At 35.1% G+C, this 24,375-nt stretch overlaps 2 protein-coding genes across 2 annotated transcripts; one reads left to right on the forward strand and one right to left on the reverse strand.

Annotated features, from left to right (window-relative positions):
* Positions 1-159: 159 nt before the first annotated feature.
* On the reverse strand, positions 160-22,491 carry p4htma (prolyl 4-hydroxylase, transmembrane a). The gene is made up of 9 exons (XM_073823561.1): positions 21,698-22,491; positions 19,677-19,758; positions 8,308-8,486; positions 6,070-6,160; positions 5,146-5,311; positions 2,612-2,797; positions 2,436-2,526; positions 2,174-2,279; positions 160-868 (listed from the first exon to the last, which is right to left on the reverse strand). Exons 1-9 carry the CDS (start codon positions 22,040-22,042, stop codon positions 672-674), a joined length of 1,443 nt encoding a protein of 480 aa, XP_073679662.1. The 5' UTR covers positions 22,043-22,491; the 3' UTR covers positions 160-671.
* Positions 14,948-19,520, forward strand: LOC141291393 (secreted frizzled-related protein 5). The gene is made up of 4 exons (XM_073823562.1): positions 14,948-15,408; positions 18,668-18,846; positions 18,950-19,039; positions 19,133-19,520. The coding sequence occupies exons 1-4, from the start codon at positions 15,116-15,118 to the stop codon at positions 19,450-19,452; spliced, it is 882 nt and encodes a 293-aa protein (XP_073679663.1). The 5' UTR covers positions 14,948-15,115; the 3' UTR covers positions 19,453-19,520.
* Positions 22,492-24,375: the final 1,884 nt, after the last annotated feature.

Raw genomic sequence — 24,375 nt, forward strand, 5'->3', positions numbered from 1 at the left:
CTGTACACAAAGCCCTTGTCAGTTAGAAAGCTTGCCCTCTTGTGGGGAAATCGTGCACTTGCATTTATGTGTGATTGTTGAGGTTTAATTCCTACACAAAGTTGACCAGTGAAACGGAAAAAAAACACTAATACACTTTTCAATAAGTATGAATTTATTTCTTCATAATTTAACTTACATATCTGACAACTTTCTTTGTGCATTAAAATGGAAAAAGACAACCTGTGCGTAACCAAACCTGAGACAGACACATATTATGTGACTGTATTTATAAATATATATATGTACACACCACACATTTGATATATATATGAATAAATAATAACATAATAAATAATTTAATAAATAGCAATAGACAAATAAATAATAACTTCAATAAATATGCCACATTGAATAAATAAACTCTTCATAAATAGGGAATAAATAACTTGTGCGAAAGCAGCAAACTATATATCAGTGAATGTTTAGCTATTATTGAAAGAGAAATTTCCCTGTCGAACTCATGAATATTAAATGACATGTCACCGGAGCATGGGGCGACAGCTATGAAGGTAAAGCTTGCAGCAGCAGTGGGTATCTCTTACTGAACCAGCTTTTACTTTCCTAAACAAGGCTTAGCAAAAACTGATTCTAGATCAGCACAGAAGCGTAACTTCAACAGGACGTCTGGTTCAGAGGTCTTGGTGAAGGTCTCCATGCTCTGGCTTTTTGCTTTGCTCGTCCGGATGCCATGAGACCAGGCGCTGGTAGCGCTCCTGCCGTTGCTGGTCAGGGTCGATGTTCACCCACACACTTCCTGTCCACCTGAAGCCCCGTGTGACTAAGCAGTCACCGTGAAGAGAGAATTCATCCAGCTCTCCAACCCAACCTGATAGAAATATAATATATAGTCTATGGCAAGCCGTTTTAGCCTAAAACATACTAAGCGTTACTCGTCGTAATTGCATTTTTACTAGTAACAATTCAATTAGAGAGCTCTGTAAATAAATGTTTATTAGTAACAATTCCAATTAGAGAGCCCTCTAATTTAATTATTACTAGTAAAAGTGCAATTACAGAACTCTACAATTAAATTTTTACTAGTAAAAAAACACAATAATATGGCAAGCCGTCTCAGCCTAAAATATACTATGTGTTACTCGTTGTAATTGCAATTTTTACTAGTAACAATGCCAATTAAAGAGCTCTACAATTGAATTCTTACTAGTAACAATTATAATTAGAGAGCTCTACAATTGAATTTTTACTAGTCATATGACTCCATTGACGTCTATTCATTTTTAATAACAGAGCTCTACAACAGAATTTTTACTAGTAACAATTACAATTAAAAGCTCTCCAAATCAAGTTTTACTAGATAGAATTTCAATTAGGGAGGTCTACAATTGAATTATCACTAGTAACAATTACAATTAGAGAGCTCTATAAATCAATTTTTACTAGTAAGAATTCCATTTAGAGAGCTCTTTAATTCAGTTTTTACTAGTAACAATTCCGATTAGAGTGCTCTCTAATTTAATTATTACTAGTAAAAATGCAATTACAGAGCTCTACAATTCAATTTTTACTAGTAAAAAAACACATTAAAGATATGTTTAATTGCAGAGCTCTTTAATTGATATTATTACTAGTAAAAACTGATTTAGAGAGCTCTCTAATTGGAATTGTTACTAGTAAAAATTTAATTATAGAGCTCTCTAATTAAATTTTTACTAGTGAAAATGCAATTACGACGAGTAACGCTTAGTATATTTTAGGCTAAAACGGCTTGCCATACATTAAAGTTGTTTAATTGCAGAGCTCTGTAATTGAATTAAAGAGCTCTCTAATTCAGTTCTTACTAGTAAAAACTGAATTAGAGAGCTCTCAAATTATAATTGTTACTATTAATAATTAAATTGTAGAGCTCCCTAATTGAAATTCTTACTAGTCAAAATTGAATTAGTGAGCTCTCTAACTGGAATAATTACTAGTAAAAATTGATTTAGAGAGCTCCCTAATTGAAATTCTTGACTAGTAAAATTTATTTAAAGAGCTCTCTAATTGGCATTGTTACTAGTAGGAATTGGATTATAGAGCTCTCTAATTGAATTGTTACTTGTAAAAATGCATTTACAACAAGTAGCGCTTAGTACATTTTAGGCTAAAACGGCTTGCCATAATAGTCACTCACCGTTGCCATCTGAGAGGTGGTTGTACCACAGCAGAGCTGTTCCAGCAACAGGTTTGACCTTCAGATTCCCTTTATCACAGTACTGCTGAGAGAGGTCACCTAAGACCTGAAACGCACACGCAGAGTTTCCGAGTGAAGCTGCAATAACGTCAAGTGCCTACGATAGCTATCATAATTCAAGACCATCTTCCTGTTGCTGCCTGGTTGCTATGGCAACAGAGCTCACCTCCCCCTGTTGCCATAGAAACAGGACATGGCTCACCTCTTCCTCATATGTCCTGTTGTCAGCCACGGGGAAGCTGGTCTCTCCACCTCCGTCCGCCGAGTTCAGATGCAGCAGGACTGTCAGATACCTGGGAAGTACAGAAGTATAAAAATACTATTATTATGGCGGAACATTTTTAAGAGTCAGTCAAATAGTTTGTATGATAAACGTACCTGCATGCGAGCTGCTTGGAGGCGGAGTTATTTGCTGCCAGATGTGTGTGGACGCAGCTGCTGTCGGGATTGGTGGGGCTGCTGTCGTGGTGGGCGTGGCTGTGGCCGCCCTGCTCATAACGGACCACTTCCATTGGCTCGCTGAGATCGACCAATGAGGACGGCAGCCGCGTTAAACGGGTCACTCTGGAGAAAAACAACAATAATAGTTTGTCTGTTCTTTTATCTGGATGTCATAAACTAGCTCTATTTTGGTACAAGGTCTGCACAAATAAATACTTTTACTGACTTTTACCCCAAAGCAATGTAAAGTAGACTTACTTAAAGAGAAATCTTTTTGGGTGATCTGGGATTACAGGGATAGTCATCAATTACTCACCCTCATATCACTCCAATTCTGTGTGGGTGTCTTTCTGCTACAGAACACAAAACCTCTTTTCTCAGCTTTCTTTTCTTTTCTTTTTCAGCTGGTTTTGTCAGTGAAAGTCAATGAGGAGTTCTAAACCGAACTATTGCTTCAACTGTTTTACCAATACAATGAAAATCAGTAAGGAAGGCAAAACGAGACAAAACAAAAAAGCTTCAACTGTTTTTTGTCTACGCAGTTAAAGCCACTGAGGAGTCCAAAACAAAAATGTTTCAACTGTTTTGTCCATACAATAAAAAGAAGACAAACAAACAAAACTAACTTGTTTGTCCATACAACGACAGTCAATGAGAAGTCCAAAACAAAACAAAGATAAACAAAACTTTCCAACTTCTTTGTCCATGCAATGAAAGTTGTGGAGTCCAAAACAAAATGAAGCAAAACAAAACAAAATGAAGACAAACAAAACAAAATGGTCTCACTTGTTTGTATAAACAATCAAAGTCAATGAGGAGTCCAAAACAATACAAAGATAAACAAAACTTTCCAATGTCTTTGTCCGTACAATTAAAGTTGATGAGTCCAAAACAAAACAAGACAAAACAAAACAAAGATAAACAAAACTTCCAACTTCTTTCCCTATACAATAAAAGTTGAGGAGTCTAAAACAAAACACATCTAAGATAAACAAAACAAAACTTTCCAATGTCTTTGTCTGGACAATTAAAAACGATGAGTGAAAAACAAAATGAAATGAAAACAAAACAAGCAAAATGTCCTAACTTCTTTGTCCATACTATTAAAGTCAAAGAGGAGTCCAAAACAAAACAAAGACAAACAAAACTTTTCAACTTTTTTGTCCATACAATAAAAGTCAATAAGGAGTCCAAAACAAAATGAAGCAAAACAAAACGAAAACAAAAAAACTTTCCAATGTCTTTGTCCATACTGAAGCCAATGAGGAATCCAAAACAAAGACAAACACAACTTTTCAACTTCTTTATCCATACAATAAAAGTTAATGAGTCCAAAACTAAATGAAACAAAAACAAACAAAATGTTCCAACTTCTTTGTCCATACAATGAAAGTCAGTGAGGAGCCCAAAAACAAAATGAAGCAAACCTTTCCAACTTGTTTGTCAATACAATGAAAGTTAAGGAGTCCAAAACAAAACAAAATGAACAGACAAAACATCCTACCCTCTTTGTCCATACAATGAAAGTCAGTGAGGACTCCAAAACAAAATTAAGCAAAGCAAAGCAAAGCAAAGCAAAACAAAACGTTCCAACTTCTTTGTCCATACAATGAAAGTAAATGAGGAGTCCAAAACAAAATGAAACAAAACAAAACTTTGCAATGTCTTTGTTGTACAATTAAAGTTGATGAGTCCAAAACAAAATGAAATGAAAACAAAGAAAATGTTCCAACTTCTTTGTCTATTCAATGAAAGTCAATGAGGAGTCCAAAACAAAACAAAACGAACAAACAAAACAAAACGTTCCAATTTTGTCCACACGATGAAAGTCAATGAGTCCAAAACAAAACGAACAAACAAAACAAAACGTTCCAATTTTGTCCATTCAATGAAAGTCAATGAGGAGTCCAAAACAAAACGAACAAACAAAACAAAACGTTCCAATTTTGTCCATTCAATGAAAGTCAATGAGGAGTCCAAAACAAAACGAACAAACAAAACAAAATGTTCCAATTTTGTCCACACGATGAAAGTCAATGAGGAGTCCAAAACAAAACAAACAAACAAAACAAAACGTTCCAATTTTGTCCACACGATGAAAGTCAATGAGGAGTCCAAAACAAAGCGAACAAACAAAACAAAACGTTCCAATTTTGTCCATTCAATGAAAGTCAATGAGGAATCCAAAACAAAAAACAAAATGAACACAGCAAAAAAGTAGTTCAACTAATTTTTCTTTAAAAGAGCCAATAAGTCAATAAGAAGTCCAAAACAAATTGTTTCACAACAGAAAGAAAGCTGTACAGAATTGGAATGATATAAGAGTAAGTAAACAATGACAGTATTTTATTCAGTGTAATTACCTTTTCAAGTGCCTTGCTGAAGTGTGTAATTGTGCCAGACTGAACCAGAATATTTCTGATTTCCAGCCTTTAGCTGTAAGCACTACTCCACCCATCTGAAGGCTTTACCTGTTTTTGATGCTCCTCAGCAGGTGGTGTGTGCCCTCTCCTAGGTAAAGCCGTGTGTGTGTGCTTCTCTGCCTGACCTTGGCATGTCCGTCCAAACCTTGGCCAGCAGCGCTGTACTGCAACACTCCACCACTGACACGCTTAAACTCCTGCAGAGACAAAACCCCTGCAAACACACCACTCCACATCAGCTATAGCTACCATATAGCAAAAGAAACACATTCAGAACATTTATGCATCTATCTGACCATTTAAAGCAAAAGAAATCAGGAAGAAAATGTAAGTGGTGCAATGCTAGTATATTTTGGGTGGTTGCTATTGTTTATATTTTTAACCCATTTCTATGTGGTTGCTAGCATGTTCTAAGTGGCTTCCTTCATGTCCAGGTCAAATGAGCTCATTTGTAAGTCTCTGATATTCTGGTTTCTACATATGGCTTTGGGATTTGTCAACAAGCTTCATGGTGCTGGACAAAATGCATCCAGAAGTTTAATATTTAGGGTTAGGGGTGTTTAAGTTCTCAACATAAAGTATGTGCAACAGTAATAGAGGTCCTCGCGTCAGAAAACACCACACATAAACATTACTGTTGGTGTTAGTGTCACAATGAACAGGGAGAGAAAAACAAGAATAGCATTTCTCTATTTTTCCCCTTTATTCGCGGGTCAGTGAGTCTTCACTCTTTCCCCTCCGGAACCAAACCACAGCGGGACGCTCTCCAGACAATAGGGCAGAGGGGACCGGAAGAAAGGACGCTACCTCAGTGAGACCGTATGCGACCGGATGTGTGTGTGTGTAACCCTCATATTAATGAGACTTTAATGAGTGACGATAGGATCCATCCGGAAGCTGCTAGAAAACACTGCATGTTGTGTCATTGTATCAGACCCACCACACACACTCGCACACACACACTTGACTTACCAGAAGGGTTGGTCTCAAGCCCGGTGTGGATTTTCCGTAAATTGTATGAGCTCAGCCAAGATCCATCAGTTGAATGGGACAGACTCAAAATCTGTGGCGGAACAGATGCTATTAACTCTGGGAATATTCATTTTATTACTGTTTTTATCTCTCGGCTCCCTCCGTATTCAGTCATTATTCCTGAAACTAGAATTAGAATCATTTCCTCACCCTCATATTGTTCCAAATGGTATTATTTTCTTTTGTGGAACAACTTATGAGTTAAGCTTTCAAAAAAGCAGTAAAAACTACTGTGTTTTTGACGAAAATGTACGTGCATCTCAATAAATCAGAATATCGTGGAAAAGTTCATTTATTTCAGTAATTCAACTCAAATTGTGAACCTTGTGTATTAAATTAATTCAATGCACACTGACTGAAGTAGTTAAAGTCTTTGGTTCTTTTAACTGTGATGATTTGGCTTACATTTAAAAAAAGGGTTAACATGCTTGGATACAGCACTCTGTGAACAGCCAGCTTCTTTGGCAATGAATGTTTGTGGCTTACCCTCCTTGTGAAGGATGTCAGTGATTGTCTTCTGGACAACTGTCAGATCAGCAGTCTTCCCCATGATTGTGTAGCCTAGTGAACCAAACTGAGAGACCATTTTGAAGGCTCAGGAAACCTTTGCAGGTGTTTTGGAGTTGATTAGCTGATTGGCAAGTCACCATATTCTAATTTGTTGAGATTTGTTGAGTGAATTGGTGGGTTTTTGTTAAATGTGAGCCAAATCATCACAATTAACCAAACTACTTCAGTCTGTGTGCACTGAATTGATTTAATACACGGGTTTCACAATTTGAGTTGAATTACTGAAATAAATGAACATTTCCACGACATTCTAATATGTATTGAGATGCACCTGTATATACATCGAAAGTAGGTGTGTTTAAAATTGACCAAAAATAATATCTGTATTTTTAGAGAATTTGTCAATAACAGTTATTAAACAGTATTTTATATTTTTGTGCTTATACTTTGGCTGGTTTACGCCTCTCACTGATAAAGAAAACCAAAGAAAACTAGCGGTGTATCCCAAACAATACAAGCAAAGGGCAAAGGTGGAGCAACGAGAGGTAAAGTGCCTTTTATAAGTTTTTGTGAGTTTGCAGGTGGTGAAAATAAAACCATATACAGTACATGCAACAATGAGCACACTTAGTCCAGCAGGCGGCATTAGGTGTATTCGCTTTAAGTCGAACGCACCTTTTTCTTTTGTTTGTAGTGTTCGGTGAGTTCCGTCACAAAATATACATCATTCAACCTGACCAATCAGGTTGTGAATGCATCACTATGCCTTTTGGTTCAGTATTTTTAGGTTTGCTGTCAAAAATGCCAGTGTGAATGCTTAGCGGACCAGGACCAAATGTATCATACGAACCAAACTAGAAGTGTGAACACACTCTTAAAAAGATAGTTCACCCAAAAATGAAAATTCTGTCATTAATTGCTCACCCTCATGTCATTCCAAACCTGTAAGACCTTTGTTCATCTTCAGAACACAAATAAAGATATTTTTGATGAAATCTGAGAGCTTTCTGACCCTGCATAAACAGCAACACAACTGACACGTTCAAGGCTCACAAGGGCAGTAAGAATATTGTTAAAATAGTTTATGTGACATCAGTGGTTCAACTGTAATGTTATGAAGCTACGAGAATACTTATCGTGTGCAAGGAAAACAAAAATAACGACTTTATTCAAGAATTTCTTCTCTTGCGAGTCGGTCTTTGACACACATTCACGAAAGTACCACAACACAAGCATGGGCAATCCTCTGATTGAAAACAAGACGCAGCGCATTCGGGTTCTATGTCAGAATGCTGGCTCCTGCATCAGCATGTCGAAGACTGACACGAAAGAGTAGAAATTATTGAATAAAGTTGTTATTTGTGTTTTCTTTGTGCACAAATGGTTTCATAACATTATGATTGAACCACTGACGTCACATGGACTATTTTAAAGAATGTCCTTACTACCTTTCTGGGCCTTAAACGTGTCAGTTGTGTTGCTGTCTATGCAGGGTCAGAAAGCTCTCAGCTTTCATCAAAATGATCTTAATTTGTGTTCTGAAGATGAACAAAGGTCTTACTGGTTTGGAACGACATGAGGGTGAGTAAATGTTGATTGAATTTTCTATTGAAGCCACTGAATAGATACATTTATGTGTCAGCATTAGCAGAATGACGGTGTTCTGACCTCCTCTCTCTGCAGAAGGCCGTCCTGGTTGAGGTCGAGCAGGCTGAAGAGCTCGTCTTGAGTGAGCTGTTCTTCCTGGCTGTCTGGTGCCGTGAGGAGAGAGCTGTGGGTCAGGCCCTTCAACTGGGCCAGCTGCATCACTACACTGCTCTCCTCCACACTGAGGAATCCTGGGATCTCTGAAACAAACATCAACATGCCAATGCCAGTCTGCACACTATACACCTATATACAGCATACATCCTATTCTGCAACACTACTATTCAAAAGTTTTGGATCAGGAAGATGTTTTAAATAGTATTAATAAATTAGTAATAGCATTTTTGTGTTTTTGAACCCTATCCAGCAATGACTGTATGATTTTGAGATCCATCTTTTCACACTGAGGACAACTGAGGGACTCATATGCAACTATTACAGAAGGTTCAAACGCTCACTGATGCTCCAGAAGGAAAAACAATGCATTAAGAGCCGGGGAGTGAAACTTTTTGTATTTGAGAAGGGTAAATTGAACTCATTTTATCTTCTGGGAAACATGCAAGTATCTTCTGTAGCTTCTGAAGGGCAGTTCTAAAAGAAAAAAATATTATATTTAGGCAAAATAAGAAAAATGTACACATCTTCATTCTGTTCAAAAGTGTTCACCCCCAGCTTTTAATGCATTGTGTTTCCTTCTGGAGCATCAGTGAGTGTTTGAACCTTCTGTAATAGTTGCATATGAGTCCCTCAGTTGTCACAGTGTGAAAAGATGGGTCTCAAAATCATACAGTCATTGGTGGATAGGGTTCAAATACACAAAATGGCTGGAAAACCAAAGAATTTGTGGGACCTGAAGGATTTTTCTGAAGAACAGCAGGCAGTTTAACTGTTCAGGACAAACAAGGGACTCATGAACAGTTATAACTTACAAAAAAAAAAAAAAAAAAAAACAGCTGTGGATCATTCAGGTAACAACACAATATTAAGAATCAAGTGTATGTAAACTTTCGAACAGGGTAATTTTTTATAAATTCAACTATTATTTTCTCTTGTAGACTATATGTATACAACTTTTATGTGAAACATCTTACTCAGGTCAGTACTAAATTAAAAAAAAAATAACATGCATTTTGTATGATCCCTGTAATTGGGTAAAATAATAATCTCATTTCGCCAGATCGGGTCACAATGTATAAAACACTGCATATTCCTCACTGTGTAAACTATATATATATATATATATATATATATATATATATATATATATATATATATATCTTCTTTTTAAAGTTACAAAATGATTTGGTCAAGAAAAGTGAGAGATTTTCTCTTTTGCTGTTTGATTAACATAAATGACAGACAGCAGCAATATTAGACTGCTGTCACTTTAAGAGCTACCCGGATCCAGTATACTATTACATATACTGCTATGTTTTCTTTTTCAGTTGCTTGCTTTTAGACCTAAATTTCAATGACAAACTTTCTCCATGATGCTTGGATAGTAAGGTGAATGCCAGAGTGTTGCTATGTGGTTGCTAGGGTGTTGCCTACAGTCTACACTGTTAACAGTTGTGGGGTATCAGCTGAAGATCCCAGCACACCTCTTCAACAATGTGTTAAGAGAGTCTTAAAGGCTGCAATGATTTCAGAGTATCTGTGTTTGATCTATTGTAGCAGTAAGTGTCTGTGAGAGGCAGACAGAGAGAACGTCAACGAGGGGAGAACATTATGAGATTAGACTCCAGGATTAAAGGATCAATGTCACACTATGCAGGGCTAATCAACAGACACTGCAAATGGGTGTTAATGTAATCAATTCTCTTTTGGTGAGAACCATTATTGCCAGGTGAATGTGAAGATGACCTGAACAGGAGTTGGTAGTAAAAAAAAAGGTACTAGTCAGTCTTAGCCTGGTTGAATAAACACAGCTACTATCTTAAGACTGTAAGAACTAGTTTGAACAACTAGCAATTTGCCAAGGGTAATAATGACTCTTACTTTTCAGAATTAAATTGGACCAATTTTCTGTTTTATGTAACTGACTTCAAAGGTAATGACTTGCCTTGAAGAAAAAACAATTAGATGATTAACTTGTATGACTAAACTATTCAGTTTATGTAACCAGCAACAGAAGTTTGCGCCAAATTTCTCAATATCTTAAAGATTTGAACTTTTTAAGCTTAAATGTTTGAAGTTTGTTTTGTAAAGGAATGTAAATGTCTATATGAATATATTTACAAAGCAAGCGTATTAATATTGGGAAATGTTTTTGGCAAATTAGGCAGATAAGTAAAAAATGTGTTTTTATAATATGGTTTTATTAAAACATAAATAAAGACAAATATTTGTATAGTATGCAATTAAAAAAGTTTAGATAAATAACATTTACAAATAAGCATTTGCAATAAGTATTTTAATATTATTTGCAAATAAATACATGAATTCTTATTTTATAAACATTATTTGTAAATTAATAAACGTTTTTTTTTTGCAAAAATAAATATTTTGTCCATATGAAATTAAATTATTTGCAAATAACTATTTAGATATAAAAATATATTATTTATTTAAATATTATTTAAAACATTTTATACAAATAAATATGCAATATTTCTACAGATAGCATTTGCAAATAAACATGACATTATTTGAAGATAAATACATATTTTCATAAACATTAACAAATAAATAATCTTTTTATTACTATTATTTGGATAAATATATATTTATATAAATGTTAATATGCAATTAAATATTTCTAAATATTATTTGAAGATAAATACATATTTTCATAAATATTTGCAAATTAATAAATTATTTCATAACTATCATTTGCAAAAAACTAAATATATTTATAAATGTTAATATGCAGTTAAATTAATATTTATATAGATATTATTTGCTCATTCATTTGCATTATTTGCAAATTTTATACAAATTAATATGCAATTAAATATTTCTACAGATATCATTTGCAAATAAATAAATCATTTTATGTGATTTACTATTTCCAAAAATATTTTTAGAAATGTAAATATGCAATTAAATAAATATTTCTATAGATATTATTTGCAAATAACTTTAAATATTATTTTTAAAAATATACATTCTATAACATCAATGCAGTGGAATATTTCTATAGATATTATTTGCAAATAAACAGATGATTTCATAAATATTATTTTCAAATTAATAAATAATTTAATAATTATTTGCAAAAATATATATATAATGTTATAAATGTTACCATGCAATTAAATAAATATTACTATAGATTTTATTAGCAAATAACTTTAAATATTATTTTAAAAATATACATTTTATAAAATTAATATGCAATTAAACATTTCTATAGACATTTGCAAATAAACATGACATTATTTGAAGATAAATACATATTTTCATAAACATTAACAAATAAATAATCTTTTTATTACTATTATTTGGATAAATATATATTTATATAAATGTTAATATGCAATTAAATATTTCTAAATATTATTTGAAGATAAATACATATTTTCATAAATATTTGCAAATTAATAAATTATTTCATAACTATCATTTGCAAAAAACTAAATATATTTATAAATGTTAATATGCAGTTAAATTAATATTTATATAGATATTATTTGCTCATTCATTTGCATTATTTGCAAATTTTATACAAATTAATATGCAATTAAATATTTCTACAGATATCATTTGCAAATAAATAAATCATTTTATGTGATTTACTATTTCCAAAAATATTTTTAGAAATGTAAATATGCAATTAAATAAATATTTCTATAGATATTATTTGCAAATAACTTTAAATATTATTTTTAAAAATATACATTCTATAACATCAATGCAGTGGAATATTTCTATAGATATTATTTGCAAATAAACAGATGATTTTATAAATATTATTTTCAAATTAATAAATAATTTAATAATTATTTGCAAAAAAATATATATAATGTTATAAATGTTACCATGCAATTAAATAAATATTACTATAGATTTTATTAGCAAATAACTTTAAATATTATTTTAAAAATATACATTTTATAAAATTAATATGCAATTAAACATTTCTATAGACATTTGCAAATAAACAGATGATTTTATAAATACTGTATTAATTGAAGATAAATACATATTTTCATAAATATTATTTACAAATAAATTATTTTCAAAAAATATTATTATAAATGTTAATATGCAATTAATTAAATATTTCTATAGACATTATTTGCAAATAACTAAAGACTATTTAAAATATATACATTTTATCAAATTAATATTCAATTAAATATTTCTATAGATATTATTTGCATATAAACAGATGATTTTATAAATATTTGAAGATAAATACATATTTTTATAAATATTTTTGCAAATAAATAAATCAGTTTATAACTATTATGCGCAAATAATAAATGTTATAGATATTATTTACACATAAAAGGATGATTTTATGCATTTTATTTGAAGATAAATACATATTCTATAAATATTATTTGCAAACAAACAAACAAACAAATAAATGTTCTTAGTTTTGATTCACTATACAATACTTTGAAAATAATTCTAAAAATAATAATAAAGAATTAGTAGGTGTATCCAAATGTTTGACTAGTACTGTATTTATTAAGACTTGTTTAATCTGGCTAATGGAATCATTTTTAAATAGCTAAGATCAGAGGAGAAGCCACTAAGTTGTCAAATATAATGAAATGCGCCCATCCCCCTCTTTAAGTCTTATGGTGTTGCTTGACCCATTGAGAGTGTTAATGAGACTGTGCCATTAATGTGTTCTGGCGGGGGCCATTGTTTCTCTGAGGTGGGTGAGAGTGCTCAGGGATTCAGATTGCTGTATATAGGTTTCAGTGTTATCTCTCACTGTTATTGTTCTGTGGCATTCAAATGCAGACAACGCATAAACATATACACGAACAGAGACATACGCTCTTTATAAAGCTCTTCCGCATGGTTTGTCTGCGAGAGATGCGGTCGCTCTAACTCATTAGATCGGATGAGGGGAATGAAAGGGTCCTGGGAATGGAGTGGACAGGAAGTGAGGGCCATTTTTGGGGTAGACATTGTGTAGTGCTCCCAGCAGGGGAAGAAAAACTCCTGAGCATCACACACGCACAGACGCCACTCCAGCCCTCTCACACTTACACACTTCCTTTCACACACCTCTGTCACAGCCAGGCCTTCCTAGAGCTTTACACTTTCACAATCTGACCTTTCCTAAAATCAACTTCTCATACAGTAAACACTAAGAACCATCTTAATATATCTATTTATCCATCCATGTAACCATGAACACTGAATGAACTACTTATCTATTCAAGTATTTATCCATCAAACATTTTGTCTATGCAGTGTTTATCTACCCAACATCTATCCATCCAATCTACCATTTATATCTATCTAACCATCTGTCTATATGTTGGTTTATCCATCCATTTATCTACCTAACATCTATCTAGAAATGTATCTATCTATCTCACAATTTATCGGATGGATGGATGGATGGATGGATGGATGGATGGATGGATGGATGGATGGATGGGATTGGATGGATTGGATTGGATTGGATGGATTGGATTGGATGGATGGATGGATTGGATTGGATTGGATTGGATGGATGGATGGATTGGATTGGATGGATTGGATGGATTGGATGGATGGATTGGATGGATTGGATGGATGGATTGGATGGATTGGATTGGATTGCATGGATGGATGGATTGGATTGGATTGGATGGATGGATGGATTGGATTGGATGGATTGGATTGGATGGATGGATGGATGGATTGGATTGGATTGGATTGGATTGGATGGATGGATGGATTGGATTGGATGGATGGATCGGATGGATGGATGGATAGACAAAGACAGATAGATATATGGATAGATACATTCTATCTCGCAATTTATCTACCCATATATATATATATATATATATATATATATATATATATATATATATATATATATATATGTAATCATCTAATCATCTAACATCTATCTATCTATCTATCTATCTATCTGATATATCTAACCATCTAACATGTCTATGTCAGTTTATCTACCAATTAATCTACCTAACATCTATCTCTGTCTAACCATCTATCTCCCAATTTATCTACCTATTTATATGTTTCAAGAATTACAAAACCTGTGCTAATTGAAAGAAAACAAGCTGACAAAAAGGTTAAATCCAAGATTTGGTGAAAGGAATAATTTACATTTTAAAATATATTAAAATAGAAAACAGTTCAGAAAATATTTCTTCTGTTTTCGCTGTTCTTTAGATAAAATAAATGCAGGCTTGGTGAGCAGAAGAGACTTCTTAAAAAAAAACAAAAAACTAAAAATCTTACTGTTACATATACTCATATACGCATTTACCCATCTATCCATCTGTTTGTTTATCCAAGCTTTCATCTACCTGACATCTATTTAGAAACTGATCTATCCATTTATATGTATGTGTGTGTGTGTGTGTGTGTGTGTATCTATCTATTTAATTTTCTATCAACATCTACTTATCATAATCTCACTCCTCAGAAAAGAAGAGAGGAAAAGGAAGTGTGTGGTAAAGTAGCGCTCACTATTCATCATCTCCAGCAGAGAAACGGAAGAATCAGCACCTCACACACAGTCACACATACACACCCTCCCTAACCAATCCACTCTCACGTCCTGCAAAGTCCCGCCCTCTCCCAGATGGGCCTCAGGCAGTGGTGTATAAATACACCTATCACTGATTTACCCTGGCACTACCTTACATTGACTCTCCAGCTCTCTGAAGCTCTCTGAACTATAATGCTATCCGCGTCTGCTCTACTGCTGCTCCTGCTTGGCCCTGGCATCGGTGCCATGCCCAACGGACACTGGGAACACCAGGGATCGTCTCGTTGTGTGCCCATCCCAAGCAACATGGCCTTGTGCCAGGGTCTGGGCTACAACAGCATGCGGATACCCAACTTGCTAGGACATGAATCTCCAGCTGAAGCCGTGCAGCAGAGCACCAGTTGGCTGCCGCTCCTTGCCCGAGAGTGCCACCCGCACGCCCGCATCTTCCTGTGCTCGCTCTTCGCTCCTGTTTGCCTTGAGAGGTAGGACTTACTTATAACAGACTGACTTTCACTGACCGCAAGGGATGATGATGCTCTAATGATTTAACTAAATGCCAGTAAATGATTTTAAAATATTGCAGCTGTGGCTTGTGGTCATGGCATTTAAATCAGTTAAATGATACCATTATCATGCAAATTAGCACTGATGTTAATGTTAAGTGGAAGCGAAAATCATCTGCAATGAAATGACAATACAGCAAGACAATAACACCCTTGCTTAAGCAAGAATGTGTTTATTGCCAGTTTCGTCGATCATATTCATTCTGTACGATTAATCCTCATTGTGCTCTGGTTAGTAATATTAGTAGTTAATACTTTTGCATTGGACTACAACTCACTGACTTTGCTCACACATGGTATAACAACAACAAAAAAAAACTAATAAAATAGTACTAATAAAATACACTACCAGTCAAAAGTTTTTAATGTTTTTAAAGAAAGTCTCTTCTGCTCACCCAGCCTGCATTTATTTGATCCAAAGTACAGCAAAAACAGAACTATTGTAAAATAGTTTTACTATTTTAATATTTTTTTTTAAATATAATTTATTCCTGTGATTTCAAAGCTAAATTTTCTAGCTTTAATTTTTTTCCAGTCTGCAGTGTCACATGATCCTTCAAAAATCATTCTAATATGCTGATTTGCTGTTCAGGAAACAAAATGTATTATTATTTTCAACATTTAAAACAGTTGAGTAGATTGTTTTAGGATTATTTGATGAATATAAAGATCCAAAGATCAGCATTTATCTGAAATAAAAGGCTTTTGTAACATTATACACTATACTACTGAATACATTTATTTAGCAAGAATGCTTTAAATTCATCAGGAGTGATGATAAAGACATTTATAATGTTACCGAAGATTTTTATTTCAGATAAATGCTGTTCTTCTTAAATTTTCTATTCATCAAATAAATTTAAAAAAATCTATTCAGCTTTTCTCAACATAATAATAATAATGAATGTTTTTTGAGCAGCAAATAAGAATGGTTTTTGAAGGATCATATGACTGGAGTAAATATGCTAAAATTTCAGCTTTGAACTCACATAACATACATTTTAATATATTCAAATAGAAAACTGTTGTTTTAAATAGTAAAAATATTTCTACATTTTATTGCTTTTGTTTTACTCGGAATCAAATAAATGCAGGCTTGGTGAGCAGAAGAGACTTATTTAACTGGAAGTGTAAATTAATTAATAAAATAATGTTATTATAATGTTATTATTATTTACATTTTATTTATCTTTTCATTTACTTTTTATTTCTCCACACTATCACACTTCCAAAAAATCCAAAAATGATTGTCCGACAAAAATTGCTCTTGATTATAAATTTCTCTAATAACCTTTATCATCACAAAATCTTGGATTCATTTTTTTGCCAACCTGTTTTCTTTCAATTAGCACAGGGTTTGTATTTATTTTTTGCCACTGATCGTTGACTTCAGTAATTTGAGTTTATGCACCTCAGTTTTTGAATGAAAATAGCTTTTTTCCTATATTGTTTACTCAAACTGAGGTCCATAAGCAGGGTGTCTGCAGGGTTTAGTCAGTCAAATTTAAGACTTTTTAAGACCTTTTTATGACCATTTTGATTTAAATTTATGACCTACACGAACTATGAAAAATAACTTTTAAAGTCATTAGAATTCCTTTCAAGTTTTTTTATTTACTTGACAGCAACAAATTGTATACATTTTTCTTAAGGGTGACAAACTGAAGGCTCTTTCATGAATTATCAACACAGGAACATCACTTAAGAACTGTAAATTGTATTGACAAGTCCGTCAGTTCGTCAGTCAGTCAGTCAGTCAGTCTACATGTATCTGAGTTCGTCCGCCTTAACGGTGATCTCCTCCTCAACCTTTTTCAACTCTTTTTTTTCCTTGCTTGCCCGTCTGAGGGCGTGGCCATCTTTGACCCCGATGTGCCCTCTGCTTCCTCGGCCAGCTTGTCGGCCTCTGTGGTGAGGCAGGTGTAAACCTCTTGGACAGTGGTTTTCTTTTTCTTGAGGTCAGTCAAATAGTCCTCTGCCAGCTTCCTTTTCTGTGTTCGTGCCTCACCCTCCTTTCTTAAGCCAGCTCTTAAACGCATCATCATCAAGCCATACCACGTTAAACGTACACTTTCCCATCGTGTAAAGTTAAATCAATTAATAAGAACCATACGCTACATAAATGAGACAATACCTTCCGACAAACCGAGAATACACCAGTGAATACCGTCAGTGAGTGAAGCTCTTCGCGCGAGTTTCTGTGAAATATCCGCCGATAAGTCTATTTCCTGCACTGCCGCATTATGGACCTTGTAGTTCTGGAACACGATGTTACCACACAGATTTCCTCAGATAGAACTACAGGCGAAACGAATGAATCCCGCTCCCAGCGTATTTTCTTGGTAGCACCATGAATGAACGAACATATACATTTAAGACGTGGCTAAATGTAATTTATGACCTTATATGGAAAATCCGAACGTTTTTATGACCTTTTATGGCCTAAAATTCTTATTATGAAATTTATGACTTTTTATGACTTTTTATGACTCCGCGGAAACCCTGATAAGCCATGAGCCTCATGACTAATTAGTTTCAAAAATTATAAAACCCGTACTAATTGAAAAAAAAAAAAAAAAAGTGGACGAAAAGGTTAAATCCAAGATTTGGTGATAGCACAGCGTAACAATAGATTTTCAAATGACCAGAAACAACATATTAAAGGATTTAAAGCATAATAGTTAAATCAGTTAAATTTGATTTAAAATCTAAAATAAAATATATATATCTGAATATTAGTATGATTTCTAAAGGATCATGTGACTGGGGTAATGATATTAAAATGCAGCTTTAAAATCACAGGAATAAATCACATTTTAAAATATATTAAATTAGAAAACAGCTATTTTAAATAGTAAAAATATTCAACAATTTTTGCTGTGCTTTGGATCAATTAAATGCAGGCTTAGTGAGCAGAAGAGACTTCTTTAAAAAAAAAAAAAAAAAAAACAAAAAAAAAACATTAAAAATCTTAGTGTTCAAAAACTTTTGACTGGTAGTGTATGGTTGTTTTTTTTTGGTTTGAAATATCCTTCTGCAAATGACCACCAGTAAACTTACTGTGAGCTAAAAAAAACCTCTCTTCTTTTTTATGCTTCTTTTCTGCATCAAATCATCAAAAAGCTCTTCACAGCTAGTGAATATTGTGTCTCTCATCACTTCACCTCTATGTTTTCAGGATCATTTCACCATGCAGAAGTTTGTGCGTATCAGTCCGGGACAGTTGCGCCCCCATCATGAACTGCTACGGTTACCCCTGGCCTAGAATACTACAATGCGACCAGTTTCCCAAAGATCACCTCATGTGCATTTCCTCAGTTGCGCATATGCAAAACGGCACCAGCAATGAAGGCCGAGGTACACAGAGATCTTTCTTTCCACATACATAGCTTTCAGAGCAATATAGATAGAAACGATCCAGGGTTTTCTCTATCAAACTGACTTTTGTTGTTGGTTTCAGTGGTGCCGCGCGCGAGCTGCACAGACTGTGAGTTGGAGGAGGCCACGTCATCCAAAGAACTGCTCGACCTCTTCTGTAAAAGTGACTTTGGTAAGAAACGCTAGTTTTTGCTTATTCACAACAAGCATAAACTGTTAATCCTGAACCTCATTGCTCATTTCTTGCCCTCTCTGTCTCTGCTAGTGGTTAAAGTGCGTCTATCCAAGCTGAACTCCAGTAGTTCTGTCCTGACCATGTTCTCCCTGGGTTCTCGAGTGGAGGTCCTAAAGCACGGTCCGCTGCTGGGAGGGGAAATGAGGAGTCGTCTGACACTGTGGCTGGAGCGGGACGCCACCTGTGTGGGCAACCTGACCCGCAACCATCCCGACGGGGGGAGCTTTCTGTTGACGGGCACTGTGACGGGCAAAAGACTGCTAGTCACTAAAGCCTTCAGCTGGGGAAAACGCCAGCGGCACCTGAACCAAGCAGCACGCAAGTGGAAAAGCCATCGGTGTAGAGGGTAGAGTTTCAGTCGGCGGGATTGAAAACGTATCTCGGTGTTTATAATGTTGTAAATAATAGAAGATCCTTGTGCTATATTTTTTAAATCTTAAGATATTAAACTTTTTCAAATGTTTTTCTGAAACATGAGTCCACGTGTTCATTTTCTGTCATTAAATTTAGCGTCACTTTACATCGGAAATTAATGAGTCGAATCCAAAACTTAAATCTGAAATTGAAAACTCACCAAACAGCAATGGTTTCAAGCTGAGGGTGCGCATGTTATGGGTCCGGTCAGGAACCAGAGACACTCTTTGCACATGTCCAACCTGAGCACAAAATACATAACATGGAAGTTAAATTAACTCTGGATTGCACATACACATTACTTTATTAAAGGAGTGCTTTTGTGTCCCTCAAGTGAGGGAAGAATGACTTTGACAGCTAACATCAACTGTTTGTCATTTAAGGCATTTTTGAATACATCTTTAACACAATTTGTAGAATTGAATGTGATTATTAAATTCTAGATAGCAAGAAATCTATCTATAGAACTTTTGAAATGACTTGTGTTGTACACTACCAGTCAAAAGTTTTTGAACAGTAAGATTTTTAATGTTTTTTTAAGGAAGTCTCTTCTGCTCAGCAAGCCTGCATTTATTTGATCCAAAATACAGCAAAAGCAGTTATATTGTGAAATATTTTTACTATTTAAAATAACTGTTTTCTATTTGAATATATTTTAAAATGTAGTTTATTCCTGTGATCAAAGCTAATTTTTTAGCATCATTACTCTTCAGTGTCACATGATCCTTCAGAAATCATTCTAATATGCTGATTTGCTGTTCAAAAAATATTTATTATTGTTATTATTATTATCGATATTTCAAAACATTGAGTACATTTTTTTCAGGATTCTTTGATGAATATAAAGATCCAAAGATCAGCATTTATCTGAAATAAAAAGCTTTGTAACATTATACACTATACCATTCAAAAGCATGGAGTCAGTATATATAATAGAAATTAATACTTTTATTTAGCAAGGATGCTTTAAACTGATCAAAGGTGATGTAAAGACATTTATAATGTTACAAAAGATTTCTATTTCAGATAAATGCTGTTCTTCCGAACTTTAAAAAAACAACAACTAAAACCTACAAAAATTAAACTCAGCTGTTTTAACATAATAATAACAATGCATGTTTTTTGAACAGCAAATGAGAATATTAGAATGATTTCTGAAAGATCATGTGACACTGAATATGGAAGTAATGATGCTAAAAAATCAGCTTTAAAATCACAGGAATAAATTATATTTTATAATCTATTTAAATAGAAAACAGTTATTTTAAATAGCAAAAATATTTCAAAACTGTACTGTTCTTGCTGTACTTTAGATCAAATAAATACAGGCCTGGTGAGCAGAGGAGACTTCTTTAAAAACATTTAAAAACTTTTAAAAGCCAGTGTTGTAGAAATAAAATTCTTAAAACGAAATCTGAAATAAAAAAGTTAAAGCTACTCTGACATATTTAAAATAGCAACAAAAGTGGCAAAAGCACATAATAAAATCACTAAAACATTAAGTAAAATGAAAAACACCTATGTTAAACCAAATATATCTCTAGACTTTGTAAAAACCTAAGCATAAAAACTTGATTTAGTTTTAATATTATATTTTCTCACTATGAAAATAGCCAGAAGCCAATATGAAGTTTTAAAAAAAATCTAATGATTAATAAATACTAAAATAGCAATGCTCACCATGGGTTGCATTTAATAAAGTGAAAGTAATGTGATTTTCTATGTTTGGAAAAAAGAATGCTTAAAATTGCACAAAAAAAAAAAAAAAAAAAATAGAAATGCAATGTTTCATGGATATATTTGTCTCCAGTCTTACTGTATTACTGTTTTGAATAAAAATGTTTTTCTACATTTAAAATTAAATGAGGGTAGAGGTGGTGATGGGGGTGTATTATTAATTATTTTAAACATGCACAGAATTAAAAAAAAATGCCCATGTTCTCTATTATTATTACAATTGCTTTTGAGGTCATTTGTAACAACATTTCTTCTTGACAATAATTTACACATTTTGGGGCTATGCTGTATATATTGCCAAAATACTTTAATTTATAAAAGACAAATATAAGAATGCTATTAAAAATTGAGACAGATGTTTAACCAAACAAAATATGATTTCTCATATTAAATAAAAAGCCAAATTAGAATAAGCTAGAAATGATTGAATAACCATGCATGTACCCGAATGCCCTCCAGGCGTGGAAGATGGAAGGAGAGCCCTGGGCTTGGGTTTGGTGAGGATGGGGTTTGGTGTTCAGCAGGCATGGGTCGTGGGGCACTAGCACTCTTCTCCAGGGGTACATCCTGCTCCCCAGACCCAGTGTTATAGTGCACATAAAGCAGCAAAGCTATGATGTTTATAATATAGAGGTGGAAGAAAGCCATGACCACCACGAAGTAAGCTCTGGAGCAGACACTGCTCTTCTGGATGTGGATTCGCTCCCGACGGACCGGGTGTCGCGGTAGAGGGGGGAAATGAAGAGACTCCCCCTCGAACCCATGCAGACGGTCCTCATACTCACCCATTTCCTAAATCACAGCTCTTCCATGCATTTCCCTTATGTCTAACCTCTCATTTCCGCAGATCAGCCGAGGTTTACAGCCAGCAGAGGTTACCTGGTTTGACAGATGCTCACATTCATCACTTATTACGCACTAAAATATGGCTACATAGCGATTCAAAAGCAGATATCGGCCATGCGTTCATAAAAAAGGTCCACCGTGTGTGTTGATAAGGATCTGTGCAGGAATTTCTTCAGGCTGAACTGGAGGACAGATTTAGGACGATGTCAGCTGTTTTAAAGCGCTCGTATAATCCAGTGAGCGATCAAATCTGACCAGTCGCACACGTAACAGATGAATTACGCTAATAAAAGAGAAAAAACGCACGACTTCTTTAGAAACGAAGAAGGAACATAAGAAGAGCGTTTATAAACGTCTGTCATTTGCCCTACAAGCAACGGGAAGCAACCGACGCTAAGCTAGAAATGCCGAGTCAAAGGGTCATTTCAAAATAAAAGCATGACCGTTTATTTTTCTTTTAAATTACTTTAGTTTAAATAGCTTGATTTTTGCTACATTTTTAATAAATACAAATACTGATACTTATGTAACTGTTTGTTAAAATATCTATGAGAGTACTATTTAGACAATTTATTTAAATAGCCCACCTTATAAAAATGCTATATTACAAAATGTATAAGTACTGTACAAACAGAAAAAGCCACATATACACTGTAAAACAATTATTGGAGTGTTGCTTTGTACACATTTGTGAAATGCACTAGTTATGTTCAAGTGAAAATTACTTTAAGTAAATTGGAGTACTTGTTGTCACGATTTGGTAAGTGAGGACCCAAACGCAGAATGAACAGTTTGACAGTTTATTGACTGGACAGGGCAAACAAGAGGAAGGGCAGACAGTCGCACACACGGGCCTGGGAACACACGACTAGGGAAGACAGGCAGGACGTGGATGGAGAGGCAGGTGCAACCCCGAAGAGAGTCCGGGCGGCCGGGAGCAGCAACCAGGGGGAACTCAGGAGGCCGAGCAGGAACAGACAAACACACAAAAGACAAGACGACAAAGGCAGGCACACAAAAAAAAAAAGCTTCAAAAACTAAGACGGGGAAGAGCTAGGTAAAACAAAAAGGTAATAACGGACTAGAAAAATCAAAAGAACAAAAAGAAAAAAAAAATTTGAATTTAAACAAAAGACCAGAAGAACTAGGTAAAACAAAAATAAAGATTATCAAAAAGACTAGAACGCGAAAGGCAAAAACTAGGGCTCAGAAGAAAAAACTAAAACTAGATTAAAGGGGAATAAACACTGACAGTTATCTAGGACGGGACTGAAAAATCTTAATGGTTAAATATACAAACTCACAAAACGAACCAGCAAAGACAAGAGGGAAAGAGCACAATATAAAGGGAGGAAATGACAAGAGGATCAGGTGAGTACAATTAGACAAACGAGGACCAGACGAGAAAAACAGGTGACAACACTCAGACCAACTAGGACTAAACAAGGGGGCGTGGCAACAGATAACAAGGAGGCAGGACGAGGGGAGCACATGGCAAACATAAACAAAGACAAGACAGAGCTGTCAGGGCAGGATCATGACAGTACCCTCCCCCTGACAGACGCCTCCAGATTCGGGATTCGGGATTGGTGGCCCTCTTGGGAGCCGACTCTGGACGCTCGGGTGAGATGTGACCTGACCCCGAAGGAACAGCTGTGACCTGACTGTGCTCAGGAGGAGAGGCTGCGTCCTGACCTGCCTCGGGAAGCGTGGCAGCGTCCTGACCTGCCTCGGGAAGCGTGGCAGCGTCCTGACCGGGCTCCATAAGCGTGGCAGCGTCCTGACCGGGCTCCGGAAGCGTGGCAGTGGGTTTGGCCAGCTCTGGAATGACTGGAATGACTTTTAGCTGGATCAGGATTGATAGCAATGGGCTTGACCGGTTCTGGAATGACTGGGATGGACTTGGCAGACTTCGACATGACTTGAGCAGGCTTGGGAGACTCAGAGACTAAGGCAGTTTTCTGGGCTGCCCTCTTCCTTCTCTGCTTACACTTCGGAGCCGACACTGGAGCGGACTCAGGGGCTGGAGCAGACACTGGCGCGGACTCTGGGGCTGGAGCAGACACTGGCGCGGACTCTGGGGCTGGAGCAGACACTGGCGCGGACTCTGGGGCTGGAGCAGACACTGGCGCGGACTCTCTGGCAGACGCAGCTGATCGAGCCGCCCTCGTCCTACGATCCCTCCGTATTCTTGTGGGAGTCAGAAGATGATGGTGGACTTGACTCGGAGGGGAAAGAAGGGCAGGCTGGTCATTGCGAATATCCTCTTGAGGAGT

Source organism: Garra rufa, chromosome 18 (assembly GCF_049309525.1).
Source record: "Garra rufa chromosome 18, GarRuf1.0, whole genome shotgun sequence".
In the NCBI taxonomy this organism is placed as follows: Eukaryota; Metazoa; Chordata; class Actinopteri; order Cypriniformes; family Cyprinidae; genus Garra; species Garra rufa.